The sequence below is a fragment of the Capsella rubella genome, unplaced genomic scaffold, assembly GCF_000375325.1.
Source record: "Capsella rubella cultivar Monte Gargano unplaced genomic scaffold, Caprub1_0 scaffold_6, whole genome shotgun sequence".
In the NCBI taxonomy this organism is placed as follows: Eukaryota; Viridiplantae; Streptophyta; class Magnoliopsida; order Brassicales; family Brassicaceae; genus Capsella; species Capsella rubella.
In genome coordinates, this window is record NW_006238918.1 from 227,039 (window position 1) to 238,600 (window position 11,562).

The following is an 11,562-nucleotide window of genomic DNA, read 5'->3' on the forward strand; positions in this document are numbered from 1 at the left end:
TGATAAAGCGAGTTACGAATAATGTTTTTTACGAAATGAATTCTGTTACGGGTCGGACTTTCAAAAAATATATTGTAAATATGTAATTTTTACGTGTATTCCTACTTTTACTACAAAAATAGTCAAAATGAATAATTTATCGACAAAACTCAGTATATGATTATTTACTCGCTTTTTCTTTATTATTTTATTTAAACTTATTATACAAATATATGATTTACCGTAATCGACTGCACTCTAACAAAATTAAAATGTAACATATTCTAATCCGTTAAAAATTATATATATGTAATTATTTCCCCCGCGCTGTAGCGCGGGTCCGAACCTAGTTTATACACAAATAAGAAGTAAACAAATCGCCTTCGATGTAAGGCCCACTAGTTTAATTGAGTCTATATTGGGCCTATCTAAGCCTGCAAGGACCCTAGAACTTGTATTCGAAAATTCGATAGTTGCCTGCTTATCATCTTTGCACTCGGCTCGTACTTCGTTGAGGTGGTGTTGTTTCTGCTTGAATTTAGGCTGCAAATTTATGTAAAAATAAATTTCCTCTTCCACGCTGAATTATACATATATCTAATAAAGGCCAAAAAAACTTGGATTTTCCGTGACTATTATACACAAAAATCCTAAAACCACCAAGATTCTAGAACATTAAGAAAAAAAAATCCAAGCGGAAGAAATTTCAAAATTGGAGGAAATAAAAAGATTGTGTACTCTTTATAGTCGTCGGAGTCAAATATGACAGATTGGCTGATTGATTAAAATGAGAAACCATTTTGTCAGCATCCAGTTGTTTTCTACCAGTTAGGAAGACCGAAGACACACATTAGTCTTGTCATAAAACTTAAAAGATTACCACGTGACAAACACAAAAAAAGGGCACCATCTCGCTAATCATTTTAACCAAATTTTTTTAGCATGGCTAAATTTTCTGAAATATAGATAGATAGATATGTATATCCTTTTATACAAAAGACGATCACACTTTCACACGTCACTAGCAGCGGCTTAATTTAACGGCGGTGGTGACCTCCAGCGGTGATCGGAGCAGGAGGCGGCGGTTTGCATTGATAGCATCGGGCAAAGAGGCCAAAAGTGTTAATTTGCCTAATGAAGTTAGTCATGCTAGCCCATCCGCCAAAACCGAACCCGAGAACTAAGACCCAAACCACCACGAAAGCGTTTATCACGTAAACTGCGACCCAGCTGGGCAAAAAGAACGGTGGCTTCTCTGCCGCGTTCTGCCACGTCATCACAAGATAAACAAATCAATACATCGTATCATTGGCATGAATTAATCTACTTATTTAATCGTTGTATCAAAGAGAATATATGTTTAAGTGAAACTAGTCAAATTGTAATAATGGTCACTCGTCTCTAAGGACCTACCTCATTGATTTGGGATTAAATGCAAAAGTATAAGCCAGCTCATAACTCAACCTATTCTATGTATCAATTTATCTCCTCCAATAATTATATCCCCAATTTTTGGGGGTATTGATCTATTCAAAACTATTCAAGGGATGCTAACAATGTGTGTGAGTGAGAGAGATAGTACCCGGCGGGCAGAGGCGGTGCGGTAGGTGAGCATGTGGGCTAAGGCAGGGATGATGTAGACGGTGAAGGAAACTAGTAAGGCTCCAACTGCCGAGTTTATTGGCCCGAAAAACGGGAAAATGATGGCCAAAAACCATATTGGAACAACCACCGGTAGCCTCACCAGCGCTCTTAGGCATACGCTCTTCGTGTGGTGCATTCCGATCGCTTTTTCCCATACGAAGTACAATGGCGTACACGCAAACCCGAATGTTATAAACTGTATATGTGTATCCAAAAAACAAATCTCAAATCCATTAAGTATTTATAAACATTTTCATTATAAAATTTTTATGTTTATAAGCTAAAGACGAGAAAAATAGTCATAATCAATTAAATTAAATGGTTAGACGCACTTGTCTATGTCATAACCTATAAGTATACAAAAAGATGATTCCTTTATGAGAAAGAGAATAATGTTCTTAGGTTGGACCGGTACCGTAATAGGCTAATAACAGCATGTGCTTGGACAAAACCATTAATGCATAATGTAATTGTATTGTGGAACGTGTTTTACGTATTAAGTTAAGATAGGGGAACCTGATGGATGAGCATGAGGATAACGGCGGCATCACGGAAACGCGTTTTAGGGAGGAGAGAGAAAGCGTTGGAGTGGTTGAGAAGTTGGTCGCCGAAAGCCCAATAGACGGCGGAGGCCGACGGAAGTGTTAACGTGAAGACGTACAGAGTCGCCATCAAGTAGATGCTCTTAAACTTCCTTGGTTTCCACATCGCATGCATTATTTCCCTGCAATTTTAATACTATAGGTTAAAAGGAGGAATATTATTGCATAAAAAAAATATATATTATTGCATAAAAGTCTTTTACATTGGATTCATGGGTCCGGCCAGAGTTTGGCCGTCCGGTCCGACCACTGTGGTTACGTTAACTTACGTACTCTCAAAGATAACATTTCCTATAGTACTAGTAATTAGTATGATCGATTGATCGTAAAGAAAAAATGATAATGAATTTCTTAGATTATTAGTTAAACTAGCTAGTGTGTTAAAAAGGTAAATCGAATTTTCCTGGTAGATTTGTCCTTTATTTATTTCGTAATAATGATTTTGTCTGTTTGTGCGTTTAGTACAGAACCTAAAGTAACCGGCAAAAGCTGCATATATAGAAGCTAAAAAGAGATGAGTATTTATAAAAGAAGAAACATCATCTTCAGAGAAAATAGACTTTTTAATAATAAAAAATTTGCAACAAAATTAACCTACATAAATTGTGAAATGATTTGTCCAAAAAAATAAAAATAAAAATTGCAAAATGTTTAATACATTTATTTGTTAGGAACGCATCACTATTCACAACCTAAATTTTATTTTTGTTAATGCATGATATTTAAAAAAAAATAAGACTTACACGGTCACAGCGTGTCCACCGAAGGTGTAGAGGATGTTGGTGGCACCGGTAAAGTACAACACAAGCTTGGTCGGACCGGAATGTGTCACACCCTCCGCCTACAAAATCACAAACCAACAGATCTCACAGCCAGTTTAAGCCACTATTGTTTCATTTTTTTCTTTCTTTTTAAATTCTTGATGAGATACCTGGCCATGGAGAAAAGCGGCGATGGTAAGGTACCAAGCGGTGTAGGTGGTCATGGCAAGGCCGAGGAAAGACCAAATACGGTAATTATGGAAAGATGGAATGAAAACGGTCGTGGCACAACAAGCACCAAATATATAAGTCCATGTCCTCTTGTCTAACCTATCATTTATGTAATATATATTGCTGCACCACAATAACACACACACATGAATCAAATTATGATAATTAAAAGATTGAGAAAGAAAAAATAAAGTGGTTAAAAAAAAAGAAAAAAGGAAGAAAGGAAGAAGTACCTAGCACAAGCAATGAGCTGGATGACTGATCCGAATAACAAGAAGGTGCAATTAAATGCGAGCCCCGCTGCTTTCCAGTACGGACCCAGCAGCCCATCAAGCACTTCAAACCACTTCCCAAATTTTAATTTTAATTTTTTTTGGGTTATGGAAACAAAACATGCAACTCAAATTCAGTATGTATATAATTTACATGGGTTTTGATACTCAAATATGTTATAAACTAAACGATATTTACCTGAATAACGTGGTTTTTGAAGGATTTGGCCTCTTGTTTCTCCATACGGGCTCGATACTCGACGTAAAGAACACTGATGAGATAAGCAGTCCAAGATCCCATTAATCCATAGAATATTTGAAGCAATATTCCTGATAACATTCCCAGCTGCGAGAACGAATACGGCAGTGTCAACAGCACCTGTGCCACCTGCATCCATATTTTAATTTAAACCTTGTTATTATTTGTTTCAAGAATGTTTTATGGAAATCAAGAAAAAATAAAAACCATCTAGGACAAACTAACAAAAAAGAAAGAGTAATTTGGTTCTTTATTATATTAATAAAGAAACCTTTGTTTTGTAAAAAAATAAATATATAGTAATAATGATCAAAGTACTTTACTTGATTGGATGCACAGCTAAACCAAGCGTCCCAAGCGGACCCGCCATGCCAGAGGAAGCTCTTCATACTAAATCCATCGCCGCCGCGGTCTATATCCTCCTCCGCCGTTGAATCTTCCACTTTTCTACCGGCCACCCCATCCTCCTCGGCGACTACTATTGCCTCCTCCGCTTGTTTCTCACCCGACATTAGCTATCGATTATATTTGTTACGGTCAACAAAGCAAAAAAGTTAGAATCTTTATAATTTGGTTCTTGATTTGAAAAAGATATAAATCTTTTGAAGAAAGAAGTTGTCTTTAAGTTCTCACCTTTTTTTATCCTTTTTGTCTGAGAAGAAACAGAGAGACTTTAGTTCTGTCTCGTTCTCCAACCTCCGAAGCAAACGCAAGAGTCTTAAAATGATAAAGAGAGCCACAAAGACGAGAGAGAGAGAGAATGGGAAAGATTGGATGCAAGAGAGACAGAGAGAGAGAGAGTAAAGAGCTCTGATTCCTTAAGAATGGTGAGTGAGTGACTGAGGAGTAGTGTAATAACGAAGAAGTCTACTTAAAAAAATGCTCTGTTTTGAACTTTTAATGCGGCCGCCTTTGTTATAAGTGTATGTTCAGATGAGAGAAATGATAAAAGAGAAAGAGAGAGAGAGAGAGAGCATAAAAGCAGGAAGCTTTCTTTTTTTTCCTTCGTCTTTTTTACCTGCTGCTTCTCTAATATACTATGATTCCATCATTTGATTTTGGACTTGTGTATTTTTTTAAAATCGTATCTTTCTACGCTGTTTGAAAAGTTAGATAAAATTCGAATAAATGTGGTAATCTAATCATAGATGGTCTTTGTTTGGGAATATGCGTAACTATCATAGATACTACTAGTATGGTTTATTTTAAGGACTAATTCATATCTTTTAGTATTTACATCGGTTCGCATAGGTTTATGAAATTCTAGCTTATCGGTTTTACGCACTTAAACAGACAATTATTCATATATCTAACATAGAATGTGTAGGTTATAACTTATATAAGTGAATATTTCTAGAGATTATAATAATATTTTTGCTAGTACATTATTAACACACAAAACGAATCTCTCACTGGTTAAGTTTTTTTGACAGTTTTTCGTGCACACTAATCTTTCGATGATACAAGTAGTATATTTTTATAAAAAATGATTTTTCTTGTGATTATTCTAAAAAATAAAAATGGAAGAGATGGGAGTGAGAGTGACAGTGTAATCCTAAATTAGCGTCGGCTTGAGAGCCCCATTAAGGAACTAAACTTCACGCGTTTAAAGAAAATCCCACGCGCGTCATCAAAGCGCACTTCCTCTGTTCATGTTCCTCTACGCGTCCTTCCACTTCTTCTCTGTACACTCGCCATTTCGCTACCGTTGGATCCTCTCTACGATAATCACTCGGTTATATTTCATTAATCTACGATTTGTATTTTTATTTTTCTTTATTTCCGTGACTTTATTATGCTTATTGGCAAAAACTGGAAAAGAAATTGTATGATACGTGAGAACATTTGATTCAGAGTGATGTCGTCATGGGTACGAATGTATTATGTAGTTAACCATTTACATTAGAAAAAAAAGAAGAAGTAGAAGAGAATACTTAAGTAATGAATGGGCTTTTTAGTGCGTTAAGAGCAGCAATACAGAATAAGTGATGGACTTTTGATGCCCTTTGGGTCTTTTCAGGATGGACCGAGAGATTTAAAAGAAGCAGCTTTCCAGTTTGATCCTCTCTTGATTTGATTCTTCAACTCAACGTCCAAATAGAGATCACATATCAAGAAGAACAAGTACTAACAAGATTTTCTTGATCATCACCTTTCATATATATAGTTAAGCGATTTTTTTTGTTCAAATTCTTCTGTACATAGTGGGGAAATTATATATTCTCTTAGTGGTCACCATTTAGGAGAATAGTAGATATTGAAAATTCCTGTAGAAAGATTGTGATATAAAAAGTGGGTGGGAGACAAGACAAACAACGTCTACGAGATAAATGTGCAATGTGAAATGTGAAGTGAGACCATTACATGAGATCGACCGACCAAACTCATATTGTTGGCGTATCAATTCATTGAAAGGTATCTCTATTTCTTCATTATTACTTACAAAGATTTTTATAAATCCTCCTTACTCCAAAACTTATACTTATACACTAACTAATAATAATATCTTTGAAAAGTTATAAATGAATATTATCCATTATATTATAGTCGGTTAATGATCGGATATAATCATAACTAAACAATAAATCAGTCAATGGATGTTCACATTTTTTATTTTATTTTTTTGGGTCCAAAGTTTTGGTTTTTAACTTTGATTTATCTGTATACAAATATTTTTAAAGCAAGCTTAAATTACGAAATGATTTTTTGGATTATTTTAAACACATTTTGTTTACAAATGGGCCTTAATCCATAGAAATAGGCCAAAATTAACAAAATTAATAAATTTGGGCTCAAGCCCAATAACTTAGACGATGATAACTTTTTTTATGAAACTCTTATTTCGTATTTTGTTTCTGGACCAACTAAACTCTTATTTCGGATTTATTCCAAATTGTTCATTAAGGCACAGATAAAACAAAAACTACAGAAGAATAAAAAAAAAAAAAAAAAAAAAGTCTTTGTCAGGCTCCAGCTTAAAATTCTGCTTTGGTGTTAATCTTCTTCCGTTGAGGTAGCTGCTGCTGTATTTTGTGCGGTAACTTGGTGGGTTCTCTTTATATCCTTGTTGTATTTTGAGCTAGTATACTAATTGTCTTTCTTACATAATGCCCTTAACCTGTTCGATAGTATGCCTCTGAGACACTCTTTTGGCTTAACTTATCTATGTCCGATCAATTTTCGCTCACCTTCTGTGTTCATTGCAGTTAATCAACTCATTTTTCTTATTTAGAAGACATGGGAAAAGCTTCTCGGGACAAAAGGGTATGCCTTTAAATGAAATTTATTTTGGTTCTTAGAGCCTAAACACTCCACATTTCTCGGGGAAGAGATTTGCTTAACTCGCGGGGCGTTAACCAATTGTTTGTAGGATATCTACTATCGTAAAGCCAAAGAAGAAGGATGGCGTGCGAGAAGTGCTTTTAAGCTTCTTCAGATTGATGAAGAATTTAACATTTTTGAAGGTAATCTATGAATTTCTAATCTTTTATGTTCCCCCTTTTGTAATTACTATGTCAGTGAATAGTCTCACATAAACCCTCATCTACAGATGCCAAGTCTGATCTAACGAGATCTTGGTCAAAAACTATTTATTGAATGATTAGAATGCAATACGTTTGACCAGCTGAACGACCACTTTAACTTCCCAACTTTTGACTTTTACCTATATGCAGGAGTGAAGAGGGTTGTAGATTTATGTGCTGCACCTGGTAGCTGGAGTCAGGTATGGTGGTCTTGAGTTTAATTTATTCACATTGGTAATAATGTGAGTCGGCTTAGTCAGTTAGCAGATCTTTTATGTGTGCTCTATAACGAATTAACTACCACCGACCATTTTGCATCGAAGAAGGAAAATAATGTTCAGAAATTCTAAAGTTTGAATTAGAGCTATTGAGATTATTAGGGTTTATTTTATCACTGCGGTCATCTTTTTGCATATGAATGTAATTTGAGTTGCAATCTCAGTTAGCTGATAACTTAGCTCGGTTAGTGTAGTAGGAGTTAAATAGAGGAAAACACTCAAACAGAAAGTGATAGGCATGGGAGAACAGGGGATGCTCTAGAAATTCATTTATATGGTTCTCTGGTTGATTTTGTAGTGTATAAAATTAAGAGAACACGTTCTGAATCTGTTCGGTGCACTTAATTTGTAGGTCTTGAGTCGTCAATTGTATCTTCCTGCAAAGTCGTCTGCTGAATCAAAGTGAGTTTTCATATTTGCTTAGATTATTACACACTGTTTCTCTTCAATATCCTTTCTCTTTAGTTTAGTTGTGCTACTTCAATAATTCACTTCTTGAAAAAAGTGAAATTAATTTGTTGCTGCTGAAACACTATGCAGAGAAGGAGATCTTCCTCTTATAGTGGCCATAGATTTGCAGCCTATGGCTCCAATTGAAGGTGTCATCCAGGTTCAAGGGGACATAACTAATGCTCGGACTGCTGAAGTGGTAAAATTTCTCAACTCCTAGCTCATAGATATATTTTTTTATCTACTTGGTTATGTTTGGAGTTTGTCTTTGATATATATAGCTTACTGATTCTCGGTTTTCCATAAGGTCATTAGACACTTTGATGGCTGCAAAGCGGACCTGGTTGTTTGTGATGGTGCTCCAGATGGTGAGATAGTATATATAGTGTTTGTTTCGCCGCTAAATATTTGCATGCTATCAAAATAACGCCTTTTACTATTTGGTTTGCAGTTACCGGTTTGCATGACATGGATGAATTTGTCCAGTCCCAACTAATTCTAGCGGTAAGTTGCTTTGCTCTTATTTACAAGAATCAGTATTATTTAGCATCAACCTGAAGCATATGATCATGAATAATAACAAACAAACCCTTTTTCAGGGCTTAACGATTGTGACCCATGTTCTTAAAGAAGGTGGAAAATTTATTGCAAAGATATTCCGCGGAAAAGATACAAGTCTCTTGTACTGTCAAGTAAGTTTAGATGTTGTGCTCATGAATTAACTGTAAAGTAAGTTATGACATTGTGCTCATAATACTTAGTGTTGCTTTTACTGATATAGTTTAATACCTTTTATTTGTAGCTGAAGTTGTTTTTCCCAACTGTAACTTTTGCGAAACCAAAAAGTAGCCGCAATTCGAGTATAGGTAAAAAAATACAACTTTCACATGTGCATATATGATTTCCTTACTCAATGGTTTAACCATCAACGATGTGAATGTTGCTTTTTCTTAGAGATTCTTATTACATTCTTTACTCTGTTTCTATAGAGGCTTTTGCTGTTTGCGAAAATTACGCTCCACCAGAAGGATTTAACCCGAAAGATCTGCACCGTCTCTTGGAGAAAGTCGGAAGCCCTTCAGGTGGAAGCGATCTTGGTAAAAAATCTCATAACTTCACTTTCAAAAATCTGAAGCTCTTCAAGTTAGACACAACTAACGTGTGCATTGTTGAGTAGTACACTTTAAATTTACTCTTTGTCAACCTAACTCTCACCTAAAGTGCTCTCTTCATGTGAAGTTAACCTTTTGGGCAAGACAAAGAAATATTCTTTAGTATCACGTCAGCTTCAAAAAGAGAATATTTTAGTTTTTTGATATTGTTCCTGCAATTATCTATTTTCTTGGTACTCTGCAGATTGCAGCAGTGGTTGGCTTGAAGGACCCAACAAAGTTTATATACCATTCTTGGCATGTGGTGACTTAACGGGTTACGACTCAGACCGGTCTTACCCACTTCCTAAAGAAGCAGATGGATCGTCATACCAGAGTTTAGACCCGATTCAACCTCCGATCGCACCACCTTATAAACGAGCACTTGAGCTCAAGAAAGCTTCAGCACAAAGCTTCAACTCTTGAGGTTTGATAGAAACAAACTTTTCCATTGGATTCTTTAAAAGGCTGTAGAGCTCAGGGACCTACAATTCCTGTAACGCTTAAATGTTTTGTTATGATGAGTCTTTAAGTTTTTTAAATAAGAATCTGAATGTCTAAGTTAAATATTGTTACTTTTATTTTTATCTGCTGGGAAGATATGCATCCAAATATTGGTCAAAAAAGAGGAAGCTTTTTCAGTCATATCATATGGTCCTTTGATTTCGACCTCTCTTTTTGAATTCTAAACTGGTCCACTTCGTTTTTATTTTTTGTTTTTATGGTACTAATAATTTGTCTTTTTTGCATAGGAATATTATTGTTAGGAAGCAAAATAGTGCATCACGAATTTCATCGATTAATGGGTTTCATGACATTCGAAAGCTGCACAACTTGGAAATGAAAAGTAAACAGAGATGTGAATGGTATGACTTAGAAAAAAACAACATGATAATTTAAATAAATAACGTCATAACTCATAACCATCTGATTCATGTTGAAACTATAACAATCCAATACATATTTGAGTTATTTACTGCATGTCGAGTATATTGTTGACAAGAAGTGACAAGTTGGTAACAATTAAAAAATAAATTTGGTTTATAGTTTGTTACGAAACTTAAACGAAAACAAAGAAGAAGAAGAAGATTGAAGAATTATATAACCTTTTAGTAGTCAGTCACTAGCTAACTGAAGCAACTCTGATCACCTACGCAGATTTGAACTCTTTTTACATTGACAAAAGAATAGTAATCATGGAGCTTTGTCGATCGAACCCGAACCTGAATCGGGTCAAACCCGTAGCTTAGCAAGACCACGTGGTGGAGATCGAGTTTGATCTCGACAGAGAAGAACAAGAGTTCAAGAACTCGATGCAGTCCTCAATAGCTTCTGCACGGTGAGACTCCGATTCGTTTAGAGACTTTGACTTGGCCAGAGGAATAGACGTCGAAGAGTAAGACGAAGAAGAGCAAGAGAAAGACGAAGACGAAGGCATCGTTTTCGTGTTGTTACAGCTCTTCCCGCCGAACGATATCAAACGAAACGTTTTGCCGACTCCGGCTCCGACACGCCGGAGAAATCTCCTAGCCGCCGGCGCAGTACTGACTCCAAAGCTGAAAATTCCGACGACGGCCCTCCGACGACCATGCCGTGAGGAGCTGAGACCGGTGCGTGTTGGGAAGATTGGTTCGTCGTTTGCTTCTTTTGGTTCGGGACTAAAACTCACTCTTTTGGATCCTCTTGGAGACATATTCTTGTCTGAAACTACTTTTATCGAATGAATGGTCCGAAGACAAAGAGAGTACAAAAGGGAGACAAAGATAGAGAAAGAGAGAAACTAATGGAGCTAGACGTGAGAGGTTATATATGCGAGGTAAGTGTGTGTTGGGTGGGGATGAATTAGTAAGATGGTAAAAGTTACTTGTTTATAGGGAATGTACAATACGAAATGTTTACCAACATCTAGTTTTGTGGTTTATTGATTCTTGATTTTTATAAGTTTGATTAGCTTGTGAAATTTCTACGAAGAAGACAATGTCACATATATATATATATACTAGTTTAGTACCCGTCCAATGTACGGGTTATCTTTATTTAAAATTAAATTAAAATGAAAATTTATTATAACTTATAAAGAAAACAATTTTCAAAATTTTTTTTTGAAAAGAGATTTTATTTGGTTTGAAGTATCAAATAAACGTGTATATATAACTATATCTCTTAAAATTCGTTACTAAACATTAATTATAAAAATCTAGTAATGTCAAATTGACAATCACCAAAACATTTGGGAGCTATTTGGGAGCTATTCACCATTACTCATAATATTGATAAAATATTTTTAAAAATCTTAATTTAGCAATTATCCTCTAAAACATGATTATACCATTTTGTAAAAAAAATTATTTCTTAACTTTCAATTTTTCAAAAAATCATTCTCAGACTATGAAAATTAATTAATTATTATT

General features: G+C 35.3%; 3 protein-coding genes across 3 annotated transcripts; 1 reads left to right on the plus strand and 2 right to left on the minus strand.

Moving 5' to 3' along the window:
• Positions 1 to 822: 822 nt before the first annotated feature.
• On the minus strand, positions 823 to 4,727 carry LOC17882718 (auxin transporter-like protein 1). Its single transcript, XM_006287556.2, has 9 exons — positions 4,382 to 4,727; positions 4,072 to 4,263; positions 3,689 to 3,877; positions 3,451 to 3,563; positions 3,157 to 3,340; positions 2,969 to 3,066; positions 2,140 to 2,347; positions 1,562 to 1,819; positions 823 to 1,244 (listed from the first exon to the last, which is right to left on the minus strand). The coding sequence occupies exons 2-9, from the start codon at positions 4,258 to 4,260 to the stop codon at positions 1,017 to 1,019; spliced, it is 1,467 nt and encodes a 488-aa protein (XP_006287618.1). The 5' UTR covers positions 4,261 to 4,263; positions 4,382 to 4,727; the 3' UTR covers positions 823 to 1,016.
• A 1,968-nt stretch (positions 4,728 to 6,695) lies between these two features.
• Positions 6,696 to 9,814, plus strand: LOC17882111 (putative tRNA (cytidine(32)/guanosine(34)-2'-O)-methyltransferase). Its single transcript, XM_006288224.2, has 12 exons — positions 6,696 to 6,793; positions 6,955 to 7,012; positions 7,119 to 7,212; positions 7,423 to 7,472; positions 7,903 to 7,952; positions 8,091 to 8,199; positions 8,308 to 8,368; positions 8,452 to 8,504; positions 8,600 to 8,692; positions 8,803 to 8,866; positions 8,990 to 9,097; positions 9,357 to 9,814. The coding sequence occupies exons 2-12, from the start codon at positions 6,986 to 6,988 to the stop codon at positions 9,575 to 9,577; spliced, it is 930 nt and encodes a 309-aa protein (XP_006288286.1). The 5' UTR covers positions 6,696 to 6,793; positions 6,955 to 6,985; the 3' UTR covers positions 9,578 to 9,814.
• A 232-nt stretch (positions 9,815 to 10,046) lies between these two features.
• LOC17882499 lies at positions 10,047 to 11,102 on the minus strand. The gene has a single exon (XM_006286336.2). It carries the CDS (start codon positions 10,842 to 10,844, stop codon positions 10,398 to 10,400), a length of 447 nt encoding a protein of 148 aa, XP_006286398.1. The 5' UTR covers positions 10,845 to 11,102; the 3' UTR covers positions 10,047 to 10,397.
• Positions 11,103 to 11,562: the final 460 nt, after the last annotated feature.

Coding starts and splice junctions, on each gene's coding strand:
- LOC17882718 (XM_006287556.2), bottom strand. CDS start 4,260: ATGTCGGGTGAGAAACAAGCGGAGGAGGCAATAGTAGTCGCCGAGGAG. Junction 2,348..2,968: donor GGTGGACACGCTGTGACCGT/GTAAGTCTTATT, acceptor TTAAAATTGCAG/GGAAATAATGCATGCGATGT. Junction 1,245..1,561: donor GCACCGCCTCTGCCCGCCGG/GTACTATCTCTC, acceptor ATGACGTGGCAG/AACGCGGCAGAGAAGCCACC.
- LOC17882111 (XM_006288224.2), top strand. CDS start 6,986: ATGGGAAAAGCTTCTCGGGACAAAAGG. Junction 7,013..7,118: donor AAGCTTCTCGGGACAAAAGG/GTATGCCTTTAA, acceptor AATTGTTTGTAG/GATATCTACTATCGTAAAGC. Junction 9,098..9,356: donor TTCAGGTGGAAGCGATCTTG/GTAAAAAATCTC, acceptor GGTACTCTGCAG/ATTGCAGCAGTGGTTGGCTT.
- LOC17882499 (XM_006286336.2), bottom strand. CDS start 10,844: ATGTCTCCAAGAGGATCCAAAAGAGTGAGTTTTAGTCCCGAACCAAAA.